Source organism: Peromyscus californicus, unplaced genomic scaffold, assembly GCF_007827085.1.
Source record: "Peromyscus californicus insignis strain IS unplaced genomic scaffold, ASM782708v3 Scaffold_5__1_contigs__length_169319896, whole genome shotgun sequence".
Lineage (NCBI taxonomy): Eukaryota > Metazoa > Chordata > Mammalia > Rodentia > Cricetidae > Peromyscus > Peromyscus californicus.
The window spans coordinates 9,470,103-9,487,910 of NW_026294573.1; the positions used below are offsets into that span (position 1 = coordinate 9,470,103).

The 17,808-nt window shown below is 47.8% G+C and overlaps 1 protein-coding gene across 1 annotated transcript; it reads left to right on the forward strand.

The window, feature by feature from the left end:
* The first annotated feature begins 470 nt into the window (after positions 1 to 470).
* Dffa (DNA fragmentation factor subunit alpha) lies at positions 471 to 15,906 on the forward strand. The gene is made up of 6 exons (XM_052717456.1): positions 471 to 691; positions 2,284 to 2,445; positions 3,684 to 3,826; positions 12,131 to 12,320; positions 12,480 to 12,631; positions 13,514 to 15,906. Exons 1-6 carry the CDS (start codon positions 556 to 558, stop codon positions 13,724 to 13,726), a joined length of 996 nt encoding a protein of 331 aa, XP_052573416.1. The 5' UTR covers positions 471 to 555; the 3' UTR covers positions 13,727 to 15,906.
* Positions 15,907 to 17,808: the final 1,902 nt, after the last annotated feature.

The following is a 17,808-nucleotide window of genomic DNA, read 5'->3' on the forward strand; positions in this document are numbered from 1 at the left end:
TTATTGTTTTCAAGACAAGGTTTCTCTATGTAACCCTGGCTATCCTGGAATTGGCGCTGTAGACCAGGCTGACCTCGAACTCACAGAGATCCGCCTGGCTCTGCCTCCCAAGTGCTGGGATTAAAGGCGTGTGCCACCATTGCCCAACTCTTAAATAAAACATAAAAACATGGCTGGCAATGTGTAGAACTACGCTTACCACACGTGAATCCTGGGTTCCATCTCATAGTGCTTTAAAGAAGAGAAGGGAAGGGGAGGGGGGGAGTAGGAGAGGGGAGAGGAAAGAAAAAAGAAAACCACCAACTCTCTCCCTTTCCTGAGCCCAATCCCCGCCCCCAGCTTTGAACCCAGAAACTACAATTCCCGTAACGCCCTGGAAAACATGCGATTAGCCTCCACTAGAACTACATCTCCCGGCGTGCCTCGGACTTTGCGTAACTTGCTGAGGAGAGAACTACATCTCCCGGCAGGCCACGGGAGGAAGGGTGTCAGAGACCCGGGGAGCGGCTCTGGGCTGCTCGGCATTTCCCAGAGTTAGGGAGCTCTTTGAGGAGGATGGCGCTGTCGCGGGGAGCCAGCGCCCCGGACCCCGACGATGTCCGGCCTCTCAAGCCGTGTCTGCTGCGCCGCAACCACAGCCGCGATCAGCACGGCGTGGCGGCCTCCTCCCTCGAGGAGCTGAGGAGCAAAGGTTGGCTGCTGAGGGGACCGGGAGGGGTCGGGAAGGTGACCCCGGAGCCTAGGGGCTGCAGCGGCCCACGTGGGTGCGGTGATTGACAGGTTTTGGGCTGTGCAGATCCAGGCTCACTGGCCTGATGTGGGATCACGCGGAGTCTAGCGTATTCTCTCTCGTCTGGCTCCCAGAGGCGGTGCCCTGGTGGGGTGGGGATGGGTGTGCACAGTCAGTACCTGTTCCATTAGAAGGCAGCAGCCAGTACCTGCCTCCTGGAGTCCGTGCAAGGAACGTGAGCTGACCCAGGTTCTGAGCCTGACTATACTGCTCGACCTTGCTCGACTTATCTTTGGACCCTCAGTTTTTCAGCAGCGTACTGGGTGCATGCCCAGCCTTGCCTCAAAGGATTGTTGGCGCTCTCAGACGAGATGGTACGTTCGAACTACTTACAAGCAGTATTATCCCGTAGCTACAAATTAAGTACCCGAAGAAGTTCTGCGGGTCTTCATGTAAGCTAGCACCGGGCCTGTAGTCATAGTGTGGGCAGCGCTTCCTGAGAGCCCCTGAGACCCAGGAGCAGGGTGTGATTTGGTGACAGGGATTCTGCGTTTGCATTTCACCCTGGCACTGGGCTACTTCAATTTTAGTGCCACTTCAGTTGCATTGGCTGGGTGTCCTTGGCACAGAGAGGCCCGTGTTCTCTGCAGCTGAGCCTAGAGGAGACTACTGGCTGTCCTATTTTGGGTGATGACAGCATTGTGGAAAGCCTATTGCCTGGCAATAATAAAAATGAAAGATTCTGAGACAAGCTTCTGCCGCTGGTGTATTTTCCTTTGGTTAGAACAGCTGCGAAGGAAGTTATCGACGAAGAAAAGCAAGCACTTTTCTTTCTTTTTTCTGACATTTGATATGTACAGTTTAAGAGGACCACTAAATAAGTGAGTAAGAGACAGCATTACTTGTCCACAAGCAATTAGGCCAGGTTCTGGCTGGGCGCTTCTTTATGTCGGCTCAAATGACTCCTATGTCAGGGTGCAGAGTAGTTGTGGGAAACAGTTCCAGGAGCCACTCTGGGTTTAAATCTCACTTTGGGGTGCTGGAAAGATGGATCAGCTGTTAAAAAGCACTGGCTGCTCTTGCAGAGAATCTGGGTTCAGTTTTAGGCACCCAAGTGACAGTTCCCAACCATCTATAACTCCTGTTCCAGGGCATCCAACGCCCTCTTCTGGCCTCCTTGGGCACAGACACAGAAATTCAGAAAAAAACATTCATGCATATAAAAATCTAAAAAATAAATCTCAACTGTGCTACTTACTGTGGGATTTTGAATAGCTTACTTACTCTATCTGAGCTTGGGTTCATTGTCTGTAAATCGGGACTAATAATAGTAACTCCCTTATAGGATTAGTAGTTTACCTGAAAAGCAGTTACAACAGTACCAGACATATGAGAAATGTTATGTTACATTAGCGCTAAGAGTTATGGTTATGATTTATCTACTGTTATGTCCCAGCATTGCTAGTTAGCTCTTGGGGCATACATGAGAGTACTAAGAGGGATGTCATTTCCTTAAGATGTTTGTCACCCGCCATACATTTTATTCTTCTCAGCTTGCGAAATACTGGCCATTGATAAGTCCCTGACACCGGTCACCCTGGTCCTGGCAGAGGACGGTACAATAGTGGACGACGATGACTACTTCCTTTGTCTGCCTTCCAATACCAAGTTTGTGGCGTTGGCTGGTAATGAGAAGTGGACATACAACAATTCGGGTAAGAACTTCAGGCCGAACGGCCAATATATGTCGCCATTTATTTGGCTGCACCGGTGAGCAGTTGCTGTTGGTCTGGCTGTCTAAGCAGTTGCACGGCAGATGTTACCTGAGCTCCTCTGTGTGCCAGGCACAGTGCTAAGGGATGTGTATGAGTGAGACATCTCACCCAGACCCGCAGCAACTGAAACCCAGCTTGTCAATGGAACTGGGGGTGTGAATCATGGCTCTGTCATTTCTAGCCAGGTGACTGGGCAAATTGCACAGCTTGCCAGGACCTCATTGTAATGATACTTACAGCATCTGTCTATCCCGACTGTGACAACCAAGAATGTCTCCAGACACTGTCCAAGGCACACCATATTAGTGATTGCTCTTATCTGGCACACAGTAAGGTCTCAGTAGAGGTGAATGATGCCATCATCATCCCTAAATATTCAGATTAACACTCATCGTAGAGCTAGAGAAGTGTCTTTAAGAAAGACCATTGCTACTCCATGGAGGAAATCACCCTTCAGCCATGGCTTTCCCAGCCACCGTTGTGCTTGCTGTCCCAGTTAAGGAAAGAATCAGCCCTCCCCCTCGCCACCCCCAGAAGTGCTGGTCAGAGCGAGTATTTTCAACACAGCCAAGCATGGTGGCGGGCACCTGTGATCCCAGAACCTAGGAGTCAGAGGCAGGAGCATCAGAAGTTATAGGCTAACCTCAACTACAGAATGAGTTCAAGCCTAGCTCGGGCTACAGGAAACCTTGGCGTCCCACTTCCCAAAAAAAGAACACAGCCAAGCACAAAGAGTAATCAAAGAGAGCTGTGGTAGAACCTTTGACCCATGTGTGACCATACCATCGGGCTGAGTGGCTACTGCTTCCCTTATTCCTTTGGGCTGGCTCTATAGACCAGGCTAGCCCCAGACTTGCTGCAGTCCTCCTCCCTCAGCCTCCTGAGGGCTGGGATTAAAGATGTGTGCCACCACCTTAGTGCAATTGCTTCTCTCTGAAGAATACTGTACAGTTTCCCACAGAGATAGGGCATGGGACACAGAAGACAGAAGAGAGAACGTTAAGGCCTGAGGTGGGATTAGCTTGCCTGTGAATCCCTGAGAAAAGCTGCATCCCTGTCATTACATCATCCTGAGTGGTCGGGCAGAAGGACGTGCTCTTTCTCCATAGTGCTGTGTGTTGGGGTTGAAGGCAAAGCGGCCCCTGAGTTGCTGACCTGGCTGGCATCCTCTCTGTCAGATGGAGGAACAGCCTGGGTTTCCCAAGAGTCCTTCGACGCTGACGAAACAGACAGCGGGCCAGGGGTCAAGTGGAAGAACGTGGCCAGGCAGCTGAAAGAGGATCTGTCCAGCATCATCCTGCTGTCAGAAGAGGACCTCCAAGTGAGTCTCCTCCACAACCCATAACACTCACCAGCCTTTGCTGTCCTAGTACCTTAGGTTCTGTGCCCCCTTTTCTCCTGCCGTAGTAATTCCATTTTTTTAATTGTCTGTTGATAACTTGTTTTTTTCTTTTAATTGTCTATTTATTTTCAGGGTGTGTGTGTGTGTGTGTTTGTGTGTGTGGTTTTTTGTTTTGTTTTGTTTTTTGTTTTTCGAGACAGGGTTTCTCTGTACCTTTGGAGCCTGTCCTGGAACTCATTCTGTAGACCAGGCTGGTCTCCAACTCACAGAGATCCACCTGCCTCTGCCTCTCAAGTGCTGGGATTAAAGGCGTGTGCCACCACCGCCCAGCTTTTTTGATTTTTTTGAGACAGGGTTTCTCTGTGTCAGAGATCCACCTGTTAGTTTTTTTTTTTTTTTTTTTTTTTTTTTTTGGTTTTTCGAGACAGGGTTTCTCTGTGTAGTTTTGCGCCTTTCCTGGGACTCACTTGGTAGCCCAGGCTGGCCTCGAACTCACAGAGATCCGCCTGGCTCTGCCTCCCGAGTGCTGGGATTAAAGGCGTGCGCCACCACTGCCCGGCCCACCTGTTAGTTTTATGCGGCACAATGTTATTCATTAAGCGTCGCTGTTGAGGTCATGTAGCAACACTACCTACCTCTGCCTTCCGAGTGCTGGTTGTTTGTTTGGACATAGAGTAGAGTCTCACTATGTAGCTCTGGCTGTCCTGGAACTCACTCTGTAGATGAGGTTAGCCTCAAACTCACAGAGATCTACCTGCCTCCACCTCCTGAGTGCCGGGACTAAAGGTGTGCGCCCCTATACCTGGCTAAGATTTATTTTTATTTATATGTATGTGTGTGTGTGTGTGTGTGTGTGTGTCTCTGTGGGTGTCCATAGAAGCTAGAAAACTACATTGGATCTTCTGGAGTTGAAGTTAAAGGTGGTTGTGAACTGACCTGGGTTCTGTGAACCAAACTCCAGTTGTCTGAAAAAGCAGCAAGCGTACTTAACCACTGAGCCCTGTCTTGGTTTTTTGAGATGGGGTCTCCTGTGTTGGTTTTAAATGCGGCGCTTTTACCATGTAAGCAGAGGTCAGAGGCACGACAAAACCCAGTATCAGAGCTTTGTTAGAAATGGGGGGGACAAAAGAGACTGTGGCCAGGCCTGGGACAGAGACACATGCAGGAGAGGGGGGAGGAACAGAAGAGGAGGGAGCAGTTTGTATCCCACTTACTAAGGATTCCCCTGCACATGCACAGGTGGACTTAAGGAGCCATGCCATGCATGCAAAATGGCGTAGCAAAGATGGAAGACCCCTTACTTAGCTACTGAACTACGCATGTGCAGTCATATAGCTGGAGTGGCAGAATCCTAACATCTTGTAGCCCAGGCTGGCTCCTCCTGCTCCACCTCCAAACTGCTGCCATTGTAAGCATGTACCACCTCACTGTTGTTTTCTGAGTTGGTTTATTTAGTGCTAGGGATTGAGCATGCTGAGTCCTGTTCTACCACTGAGCTACCCTTCTAACCATTCACCCCCAATAGTTCTTAATTCGTAAGTAAGTCCTACAACTAAGAACCTTCATTTTATGAGTCTCCTCTAAAGTGGTCTTTTTCAACATCTGTTATTTTATTTTATGTGTATGAGTGTTTTGTCTGCATGTCTGTCTGTGCACCATGTGCATGCCTGACGCCCTTGGGTACCTGAAGGTGTCCCATCCCCTAGAACTGGAATTGTGAACAGCTGTTAACGGCAGGTCTGCCTAGAAACCCATCTTGGGTCTTCTGGATCAGCAAGTGCTCCTTGCCTCTGACCTGTCGCCAATCGTTTTTCTACATTCAGTATGCAGCAGACTCAGGAGTGGACTTTTTCAAATGTGAATGCCCAGGCCCCACCCTAGACCTATTCAAGTGAATTCCCAGAGTGGTATGCAGGGATGGTGGGGACTACTGTGTAGATCAGAGATGACAAGGAGGTTCCTTTCTGGTAACCCTTTAAACCTACGTGCTTATTTTGAATAAGTAAGATAAATACATCTACACAGTTCAAAATTCAAAAGGTATAAAAAGATAAACTGGTATAGTGGCACATGCCTTTAATCCCAGCACTCAGGAGGCAGAGGCAGGAGGATCTCTGTGAGTTTGAGGCCAGCCTGGGCTACAGAGTGAGATCCAGGACAGCCTGGGCTACAGAGTGAGTTCCAGGACAGCCAGGGCTACACAGTGAGGCCCTGTCTGGAAAAAAAAATAATAATAAAAAGATAATGTCCTAGGTGAATGCACCCCTGCTGACTAGATCAGCAAATTGTGGAGAGTGCGTCCATAAAAAGGATGGGATCTTAGGGCTGAGGAGACACATACAAGGATGTGAGTTCAGTCCTCAGAAGCCATGTGAGAAAGCCAGCTGTGATGGTACACACCTGGAATCTCAGGACTGGAGAGGCAGACAGCTGTGATGGTGCACACCTGGAATCTCAGGACTGCAGAGGCAGACAGCTGTGATGGTGCACACCTGGAATCTCAGGACTGCAGAGGCAGACAGGTGGATCCCTGGAGTTTGATGGCTAGCCAGCCTCACCTACTGGGTCAGGGGAAGACAGAAGAGGTGGATAGTACTGGAGGAACAATAGCCGAGGCTGTCCTCTGGCCTCCACCTGCATGTACACACCCAAACACGCACAAAAAGGAGTGGTCTTACCGCACGGTACAACACCAATGAATCTTTTTTAAAATTTAGTAGTGTGTGTGTGTGTGTGTGTGTGTGTGTGTGTGTGTGTGTGTGTGATGGGAGAGACTTGCCTCTCAGGGGCACGTGTGTGGAAGGAGGAGAATGACTTAGTAGAGTCAGTCTCCCCTTCCACCATTATATAGGTCCCGGGAATTGAACTCAGTCCTCAGATTCGCACAGGAAGCACGTCATCCTCTGAACCATCTTGCCAGCCCAACATCAGCGAATCTTGAAAGCACTGTAGTGAGTGAAAGAAGTCAGACAATAGACCATGTCATCTATGAGTGCATCATCTAAAATTGTTTATTTATTTACTTATTCTGGTTGTTTTCTTTGGCACAAGTCTTGCTTTGAAGGCCTGGCTGGCCTTGATCTTTTTACATAGCTCAGGTTGGCCTCAAACTTGCACTAAGCAATCTTGCTGCTTCCGCCACCCAAGTGCTGGATCTTCAGGTGTCCATCACCACATCTGGCTCTGTGTGATTACAGTTATATGAATTTGCTAGCCTTTGCAATACCATGGAGATTAAAAAGTAGATTAAGCTGAGCATGGTAGTACAAGCATTATACCCCAGTACTTGGGAGACTGAGACAAAAGGATCATGAGTGTGTGGCCAGCCTGCACTACATAGTAAGACCCTGACTTAAAAACAAATAAACAGGGGCTGGAGAGATGGCTCAGTGGTTAAGAGCACCAACTGCTCTTCCAGAGGTCCTGAGTTCAATTCCCAGCAACCACATGGTGGCTCACAACCACTTGTAATGAGATCTGGTGCCCTCTTCTGGCCTGCAGGGACACATGCAGGCAGAACACTGTATACATAATAAATAAATAAATCTTTAAAAAAAAAAAAACAAATAAACAAGCTGGGCGGTGGCGGTGCACACTTTGAATCCCAGCACTCATGAGGTAGAGGAAGGCGGATCTCTGAGTTCCAGGACAGCCAGGGCTCCACAGAGAAACCCTGTCTCAAAACAAAACAACAAATAAAGTAGATAAATGATTGCACTGATAGGAGCTAGGGAGTGATTTCTAATGAGTTTGGTTTTAGATGGTAAATTTTTTTTCTCAGTGCTGGGATGAGGCTATATACATGCTTCATCGCTGAGCTGCACCCCCAGGCGGTGGGGAAAATAGTCTAAGATGGGTTATGGTGGTGGGATATGCTAAAACTCCCCAAATGGAAGACTCAGATGGACACTCTGGAAAAGCCTGCGCCCTTCCGCAGTCCCCTTCTCCCTCCCTGAGACCACTGATCTGCCTGTTTCCCACTCCAAGGTATTTTGCCTACAAACAAGTATGTGTATGTTTTCTCTTCTTTTTTTATGTATGCAGTTATATCAACTTTTTATTATTTATTTATTTTTATTATTTTTTAAATTGTATGTGTATGTGTATTGGGTGTAGGTTCCTTCAGAGGCACTGAATCCCCTGGAGCTGAGGTTTCCCATGTAGGTGATGGGAACTAGACTCGGGTCCTCTGGAAGAGCAGTACATGGTCTCACTGCTGAGCCATCTCTCCAACCCTGTGTGTGTGTGTGTGTGTGTGTGTGTGTGTGTGTGTGTGTGTGTGTGTGTGTGTGTGTATACAGGGAAGTGCTCTCCTGTGCATGCTTATGTGGAGTCCAGAGGTCCATATTAGGTATCTTCAGCCATTTTGCAGAGTTGCTTATCTATAAAATAAATTTGGAGTGTAATTGCTCAATTAAAGAGTATGCCCATTATGCCGGGCGGGCGTGGTGGCGCACACCTTTAATCCCAGCACTCAGGAAGCAGAGGCAGACCGATCTCTGTGAGTTTGAGGCCAGCCTGGTCTACAAAGTGGAATTCAGGACAGCTAGAGCTGTTAGACAGAGAAACCCTGTCTCAAAAAAAAAGTAAGATAATCAAGTTATAAAAAAAAAAAAAAAAGAAAAGAAAAATTATTTGCCAGGCGGTGGTGGTGCACGCCTTTAATCCCAGCACTTGGGAGGCAGAGCCAGGCGGATCTCTGTGAGTTCGAGGCCAGCCTAGGCTACCAAGTGAGTTCCAGGAAAGGCACAAAGCTACACAGAGAAACCCTGTCTCCGGAAAAAAAAAAAAAAGAGTATGCCCATTTAAAACATTGGCAGGTTCCCAAGAGATAACACATTGAAAGCCTCAGATCAAGAGAGCACCACATGGGGGCGTCGGGGCCAGTGTTCTGGACAGAGAGAAGGCAGGAACCTTTTCAGTTTTCTTCTGGGTGTGACTGAGTGCCTATGCATGGGTGAGTGCAGGTGCCCACAGAGGCCGTCAAGAGTCAGGACCCCTAGAGTTGGTGTTCCAGGAGATGGTAAGCTGTCTGCTGTAGATGCTGGGAATGAAACTTGAATTATCTGCAAGAGCAATGTGCATTCAACCTCTGAGCCATCTCTCCAGCCCTTTCATTTTTATCGATTTATTTATTTATTTATTTAAGAATCAAAGGGTAGGAGCTGGAGCAATGGCTCAGAGGTTAAGAGCACTGGCTGCTCTTCCAGAAGACCTGAGTTCAGTTCCCGGCAACATTATAATGGCTCACAACCATCTATAATGAGAGATCTGGTGCCCTCTTCTAGCATGCAGGCAGAACATTGTATACATAATAAATAAATCTTTAAAAAGAAAAAAGAATCAAAGGGTAGAAGGCATTGTAGTTCATGCCTGCAACCCTAGCACTTGGGGGCTAAGAAGGGAGGATTGCCAAACAGGCAGCCTGAAATGCAGAGCTTCCAGGCCAACCTGAGCTACAGTGGGAGACTGTTTCCAGAACAGTAGGGGCTGAGGATGTAGCACACTTGGTGGAGTCTTGCCTAGCATGCATGAAGCCCTGGCTGTAAACGACTGTTGCAACCCTGGGGGAAAGGTATCCTGACTATTGAGGGAGTCAGGCAACACTTTGAGCTGCTTAGGACAGCTCTAGCAGCTGGAGCTGCAATGGGACAGCTCAGCTCTGGAGAGAAAGGTATCCTGACTGTTCGGGAGTCAGGCTATACCTGGAGCTGGGGGGTGGTGGGGGGTAATCTCCCCGCAAGATATAGCAATCTGATTTCAGAGCCAAACTATGTTTCTTTCACTGGCTTTTCTTAGCTTTTTGGCACCAATTCTAAGACCAGGCATATTTCTTTCACTGGCTCTGATTCCAGGTTTTGTCAGGGCATATTTCTTTGGTTCTGGGTTCAGGGATAAAGTGTTTCTTTCTCTGGCTCAGGTCCCAGATCTAAGCTGTGTTTTTTTCACTGGTTCCGGGCTCCAGGGTCAGGGTGGGTTTCTTAGCTGGCTCCTTTTCCCTACACTGGCTTCCGTCCCCACAGCTTATAAACTGGCGGTGTGTGTAAAACTGTAATCTCAGTAGTATGTGTATATAAAACTATAATCTCAGTACTATGAGTTGGAGGAAGGAGGATCAGAAGTTCAAATTCATCCTCAGCTACAAATCAAGCTGAGTCTACAAGAGTCTCAAAGAAACAAAAAAGACTTTCTGAGGCTGCTACCCAAGAATAAAGGAGAAATGTGGCCTTCAAGAGGACTGGGCCATGTAGGTAATAGGAATGCCATTCCCTCATTCCTATTACTCAAGAGATGTGAACTCTTTTTGTTATGACGTTTCTTTTTCTTCTCTTTCTTTTCTTTTTTCTATTTAGTTGTATTTATTTATTTATTTTGAGGCAGGGTCTCACTATGTAGCCCTATCTACTCTAGAACTTGTTATATAGATCAAACTGGCCTGTCTCTGCTTTTCTTTACTGGGATTAAGGCATGTGCCACCATGGCCAGCCTCCTCCTCCTCCTTCTTTTGTTTAATAGTTTTTTGTTTTTTTTTTTAAATTAATTTTTTTTTTCATTTATTTTACATACCAACCATAGGCTTTTTTTCTCTTTCGAGCACAAGGATCATTTTATCATTATCCCTGTTTGCTTGTTTTCAATGCTAGAGCTCAGACCCAGGGCCTGTGGCTATTGGAAAATCACTCTGCCTCTGGATGCCACCCTGGCTTTGTGAGATTTGCATAGCAAACTAACATGCCAACAGTTTGGTCGTTTCCTTGAGAAGCAGTTTTGTTGTTGATTTGAGACCTTATGTATTCCAGACTGGCCTTAAACTCACCATGTAGCCATAGGTGACCTGAGGTAGGTTCTGGTCTTATGGCCTCTGCAGTCACAGGTTGAACATGCCATGTCAAAGCTCTGGGAGGTTACATTTTAAAACAGAATCTTGGGTGGAGAGATGGCTCAGCAGGTAAGCGAGTTTGCAGCACAGGCCTGATGACCTGAGTTCAGAGCCCCAGGTAAAAAGCCAGGCTACCTTCTCATCTCCACATGCATAAACAAAAATAAATATTTTTAAGAAACAGGGCCAGCAACATGGTTAGGTAGGTAGAGGCACTTGCCATCAAGCTGAGGGACCTCAGTTTCCCCCCTGGCACCCACATGGTAGAGAGACTCAGTTCTCCACATGTTCACCCTGGTGTCTTCATGCCTATGCTCACATACACAATATACACAGTGACAATAATAGAGTTTTAAATCTAATTGATTCATTGTGAGAATGATCAGTTGCCTCCTTCAGTTTCTATGTTGGATTTTTTTTTGGCTGGGGGAGGGGTAAGATTTAATTATTTGTGGTATATGTATGTGCTAGGAGGGAAGGTGGTATGTGCACATGAGTACAGGTGCTGGTAGAGGCCAGAGATGTGGCCTCCTGAAGCTGGAGTTACAAGAAGCTGTGAGCCACCCAGCATGGGTGCTGGGAACTGAACTCAAGTCCTCTGTAAGATTAGTGCTGAGCCATCTCTCCAGCCCATGTAGTTGAATTTCTAGATAGAAGTTTGTTTGTTTGCTTGTTTGTTTGTTTGTTTGAGACAGGGTTTCTCTGTATAGCCCTAGCTGTCCTGGAACTAGTTGTGTGGACCAGGCTGTCCTTGAACTCACAGAGATCCAACTGCCTCTACCTCTCGAGTGCTGGGATTAAAGGCATGCATCATCACTGCCCAGGCCTTAATTTAGGGGAAAAAAAATTTATTTATTTATTATGTATACAGTGTCCTGCATGCATATATGCCTGCAGGCCAGAAGAGGGCGCCAGATCTCATTACAGATGGTTGGGAACCACCACATGGTTGCTGGGAATTGAGCTCAGGACCTCTGGAAGAGCAGCCAGTGCTCTTAACCGCTGAGCCTTCTCTCCAGCCCTTAATTTTGTTTTTAATGAGACACCGATACATGATTTTCCCTGTTTTTACACTAGCATTTTGGAAATGTCAAATGTTTTTCTCTTAAAGTGACTTAAGGGCTGGAGAGATGGCTCAGAGGTTAGAAGCACTGGCTGTTCTTCCAGAGGTCCTGAGTTCAAATCTCAGCAACCACATGGTGGCTCACAACCATCTATAAGGAGATCTTGTGCCCTCTTCTGGCCTGCAGGCATACATGCAGGCAGAACACTGTATACGTAATAAACAAATCTTTAAAAAAAGAAAAAAGTGACTTGAGAGAAAGATGAAATGTTCTGAAATGGATGTGTGTGAGAGCTGCCACCTCCCTTAAGGTTTCTCAGAGCCTTTGCTTGACTGCCAGGTACTCATCGACATCCCATGTTCAGAGCTGGCTCAGGAACTTTGCCAAAGCTGTGCCACTGTCCAAGGGCTCCAGAACACACTCCAGCAGGTGCTTGACCAGAGAGAGGAGGCCCGCCAGTCCAAGCAGCTCCTGGAACTCTATCTCCGGGCCTTGGACAAGGAAGGCAACGTCCTGTCCAACCAGGAAGGTAGGACTCAGCTACTCTGGGAGCATCCTGAGGGTGGGGCCTTGTTTGCCAAGATTTCCCGGAGACGCCAGCCCCCATGCGGCCGCCCTCTCCCTGCTGGCCGCCAGCTCGGCTGACTGTGGTGTCACGGCCGCTGCCCCTCTCTCCTCTACTCTGCAGAGTCCAAAGCTGCCCTCGCCGAAGACTTGGACACGGTTGACACAGGCGTCAGCAAAGAGACGGTTTCTGGGATGGCGCTTACAAGCCAGATCCTTACTGCACTGAAGGAGAGGCCTGCTCCAGAGCTGAGTTTCTCTAGTCAGGATCTGGAGGTGGGCGATGACTAGGGCCCTGAACTGCAGAGAATGACTTTCCCTGGAGTATACTTTGAAGGTGCAGAGGCATGTATGTGGCTTCTTTTACCTCTGCAGGCTGACCCACAGCTGCCAGCTTGCCTTTTAACACAGCCAGAGCATTTGCAGACATCTTATTTAATCTTTTTTTTTTTTTTTTTTTTTTTTAGTTTTTCAAGGCAGGTTTCTCTGTGTACCCTGGCTGTCCTGGAACTTGCTCTGTAGACCAGGCTGGCCTTGAACTCATAGCCACCTACCTCTGCCTTGAAAGTGTTGGGATTAAAGGTGCCACCACTACCCAGATCCAAGTGGCTTTTAAAAGAAAAGGGATCATCAGAAAAGAGATTCTCAGGTCATCAAACACTAGTCTCCAAGCCTCTGAGGTGGCTTCAAGATGTAGAGTCCCTAAGTAATCTGAGGCCAGTACAGTAGCACAAGAAGGCCAGCCCAGGGCTGGGGGAAGAACAGCACTCGCCAGCATTCCTCAGGCCTTGGGTTTGGTCCTCAGCACTGTGCGGGGAAAGAAGGCAGGCCTGTGGGGCCCTCAAGTGTTGGCTGTCTTAAGAGTGGAGGACTAGTGGCTGGATGAGGGGATCCCTGGGGTGGGTATTCTCTACCCTTTGTTCTTGACCCTTGTACCAAGTACCTCCCAATCTAGAAGGAAGGAGCTTAGATTAACCTGACCTTGGTTCACTCTCCTGTGGGCCTGAGTGATCACGTGCTAGGAAAGGCACATCACAGTGCATCCCAGGCCAGCCTGGGCCACAGGACAGGGCTGTCTGTAACAAGAAGAGAAGAAGCGCGAGCGCGCAGGCGAGGGCACAGGGGCTGTGGTCTCAGTGGTTCTTCTTCCTGCCGCAGCTGGTCTCCAGGGAGGACCCCCGAGCCCTGGCTGTCGCTTTGAGCTGGGACATAAAGAAGGCAGAAGCAGTCCAGCAGGCCTGCACCACGGAGCTCGCCCTGCGCCTGCAGCAAATGCAGAGCTTGCATTCACTCAGGAGTCTTTCGGTGAGGAAGAATCCACTGCCTGGGGAACAGCAGAGTCCCAAACGAGCCAGACAAGACCCCGAGTAGCTCCACCGGAAGCACGCTTTGCTGAGGAGAACGCTGGGTTTTGTTGTCAGTAAACAACTTCTCCTTCTCATTTTACTGCCTACATTCTGCTCTGCCTTCTGCCTTCCAGGATGCTCTTCCAGCAGAGGTGGCTATACCCCTCCAGAAAAGCTGGTTCAGTCTATACACATGCCCTCTACCTCCTTTTCATGTACTCAGAGTCTCATTTTTGTTTCTTGTATGAGTGTTTGCCTGAATGTATGTCTGTGCACCACATGTGTGCCTCGAGCCCACGAAGGCCAGAAGCGTGTGTCAGATCCCCTGGAACTGGAGTTACAGACTCTGGGTGCTCTGGAAGAGCACCCACTGCTCTTAGCACTGAGCCAGCTCTCCAGCTCCCAGAGTATACTTATTGTATATTAGGCCTTAGGTTCCAAGTGGAAGTACTTGTCAAAGACTGTGAAAATTTGTCATACTTTGGACTCAATGTCCTTATTCTACAACTTGAACAGTAGAGTTTCAGATGCAGATAATGGGAAAGAAAAGGCTAACAGCGGTGATCGTGGCCATGAGCTTACTTCCCGAGTTAATGAATGTGGTTGTTTAAAGGCATATACTGAATTTGCAGACCCCAGGGACATGGAGTCTCCTCCACCGTTTCTAACATCTGACGCAGTGCTGTGAAGCTGTTGCCGCTATGAAACTCTGTTCCATTTTCTAATCTGCTTTGCCAGCATGGGGGAGCAAGTGTCATTAAGTGATTCTCATGCTCTGTGGCTCCAGTTCTCTGTGCGGAGCAGAGCACTTCTGGCTTTTCTCTCCCATATCTGCTCAGACTTCTGCAACCTCTGCAATCTACAGTGCTGTCTGCTTTCAGGGAAAGGACGCTCAGTTATGGGTCGTTTGACTTAATGTATGCTGAGAAGAAAACAGTGCTGTTGAGAGATGCATGCCCAGTTCCTTTTCATTGTGTGCGTAGGTTCTGGATGTTGGGGATTGAACTAGGGCCTCATACACGCTGAGCACATGCCCCCTAATGAAGCACTCCCCATTGGCCAGTTTAAACAAAGAAATGCAGCATTAAGTCTCGGGGTGGAGGTAGGGTGCAGAAAACAGATAAAGAGAATTGTTTCCTCGCCCAAAGCAGCTTTTACATCTCGTAGTGCCTTCCACGTCAGTTCCTGTGTCAGGGCCACCAGTTCCTCTGCGCCTTTGTGATGCTGCTCAGTCCTTAAATAAAGCCACCGCTGGTGATGCCTCTCAATCCTTAAATAAAGCCACCGCTGGTGATGCCGCTTGGTCCCTACCATTACTTGTTCAGGAACACTAATCCCGTCTGAGTGTAATAGTACACAAATACAAAGGGAAATGAATACCTTCCAATAAAATAGTGAGTATGCTGCTGTCTCTGTGTGACGAACACACAGCAAAGCTGTCAGGTCATTGGATTACCTTGGATTTGACAGAAGCTGCAGGCTGGCAGAGTGAGCTGATTGTCAGCTCTAACAGCATGGCAGCATTGTCCTGGCAGTGAGATTTCCCCAATGAAGTTCTGAACAGAGTAACCTCTGTCCCCGGATTACATGTTAAATGTGTATGTTCCTAGAAATCCAAGTTACATTAAAACTAAAACTACTAAATAATCCCAGCACCCAGGAGGACCTCTATGAGTCTGAGGCCAGCCTGGTCTACATAGTGAATTACAGACCAGCCAAAGTTACAGAGTGAGACCCTGCCTCAAAAAATAAGAGAAGATTTAAAAATAGAAGGTTTCAAGCTAAAATAATTTTGAACAGGAATTTGCTTTGGGGTCCTGTTCACTTGTTCTCTGTGCAGTGAACACACGTGTCACACTCGTGTGGAGGTCAAAAGGCAATTTGTGGGAATTGTTTTTCTTTCCCTGCACCATGTGGGCCCTGACGACAGAACTCAGTTCTTCAGACCTGGAGGGAAGCATCCTTAGCTGCCGAGCCGTCCTGCCGGACACCAGACAGCGTTCCTCCATCCATACGGACAATCAGCATGATGAGTCTTGCAAGAAGCCGGGCACTATGCCATGGTGCACCTGCCAACTACCTGCCAGAGAGGCTGAGGCAGGAGGATCATTTGAGGCCAGTCTGGGCAAAGTCATAGGAAAGTAGTACTATAGGACATGGAACAATACATTTGTAAAGATCTACTTATTAAAATCTTCCGATTCACTCAAAGTGTATGAGTGTTTGGTTGCATGTACGGCTGTGCACCACATGTGTGCTTGGGGCTCCTTGTGATCAGAAGAGGGCATTGGATCCCCAGGAACTGGAGTTGTGGATGACTGTGAGCTACCGTGTAGGTACTGGGAGTCAAACTCAGATCCTCTTCAGGAGCAACTAGTGCCTTTACTGCTGAGGCATCTCTCCAGCCTCCTCCCCCATCTTTTTAAAATTGTGTGTGATGTGCTATGAAGTAGATGCAGGCATTGTGGGTACCAGGGTACACATGTGAGTTCAAGAGAGCAAGCTTAAGTCACCAGGCTTACTCAGCACCAGACCAGGACACTAGGTACTAAAGGCCCAAGGTTGAAGAGGTTACATGAAATGTCAGGTGAGGAAGTGTGGGAAGGGGCGTGGTCCCTTTCTTGTCCCAGGGTCAGGAGCGTGTGAGGCAGGAGCACTGTCAGTGACTATAAGGGAAGCTCTGCCCCAATGACGGGGTGAGAGCAGATGTAAAAGATGAGTTCGGCCCATACCATTCACCTTCCCACACCGCTGTGGTGCCTGGCCTTCTGGAAGAGAAATGCAGCCAAATGCCAATACACCCCAGAACAGGCTGCGTGGGGCCTGCCTGTCCTGGTGGGGAAGAATGTCGACGCCAAGCAGGGACTAATGATCTCTCCATTAACCTTACTCCATTCTTTCGACTCCAGTCAAAATGTCGGGCTTTGACGGGAGCTCTGCTAATTACCTCTTACCAACCTTTAATTTCTGGGTGAAAGCAAGAGAAGAAAATCAGTGGATTTTTCACTTTCCAGAGAGAAAGGACTAATAGTCATCTTTAAAATAGATATATTGAGTTCATTACAAGAGTATTACCGAGTCCTTTCTCACTAGACTATTTAACCATTCAGTTCCTAATTAGCTGTGCATTTTGTTTCTTCAGATTTGACTATTATATTTGTAAGGTTCCATACATTTGTTTTTGGACAGGATCTTATGCTGTGTTTTTTAGTTACTTTTATTTTTTTTTTGGGGGGGAGGGGTTGTTTTGTTTTTTCAGGACAGCGTTTCTCTGTAACAGAGCCCTGGCTGTCCTAGAACTCACTTTGTAGACCACACTGGCCTTGACTCGGATCCCCCTGCCTCTGCCTCCTGAGTGCTGGGATTAAAGGTGTGCACCACTGTGCCGGCCTTATGTTGTGTTTTTATTGTTTTTCCTTTATATATTTTTTAAAGTTTTAATTATGGGAAGGTGTGTGTGTATGTGTGTGTGCGCGGGAGAGCTCACTGGTGACCTCAGAGGTCAGAAGCATCAGATTTCCCTGGAGATGGTTAAAGGCAGTTGTGAGCCACCTGATACGATACTGGGAACTGACCTAGGGTCCTCAAGAGCAATCCCCGATCTTAACCACTGAGCTGTTTCTCCACTCCCCTTTTCAGATACTTTAAAAAGTTTCAGCACATGGACCATGGAATATATGTAGAGATAACCTTGAGTCAGCTCTCTTTTTCCACCAAGTGGGTCCTGAGAGTCAAACTTAGCTTGTCAAGATTGGCAGCAGGTACCTGCTGAGCCTCCTTAATGGCCCCTACCTGTGGTCTTTAAGAAACTTGGGGCTAGGTGTGGTGGCACACGCCTTTAATCCCAGCACTTGGGAGGCAGAGGCAGGTGGATCTCTGAGTTCGAGGCCATTGGTCTACAGAGTGAGTTCCAGGACAGCCAGAGCTACACTGAGAAACTCTGTCTTGAAAAACCAAAAATAAGTAAATAAAATTGGTTTTTTTTTGGTTTGGTTAAAAAAAAAAAATTGTTTTTGAGGCAGGTCTTACCATATAGCCCAGGCTGGCCTGGAACTTGAGGAATCCTCCTGCATCAGCCTCCCAAGTGCTGGGATTACAGACATTCAC

Bases quoted from the DNA above. Each gene is read 5' to 3' on its own strand.
- Dffa (XM_052717456.1), top strand. From the start codon at position 556: ATGGCGCTGTCGCGGGGAGCCAGCGCCCCGGACCCCGACGATGTCCGG. The intron at 692-2,283 runs GTTGGCTGCTGA...TATTCTTCTCAG, and splicing joins CGAGGAGCTGAGGAGCAAAG to CTTGCGAAATACTGGCCATT. The intron at 3,827-12,130 runs GTGAGTCTCCTC...CTTGACTGCCAG, and splicing joins TGTCAGAAGAGGACCTCCAA to GTACTCATCGACATCCCATG.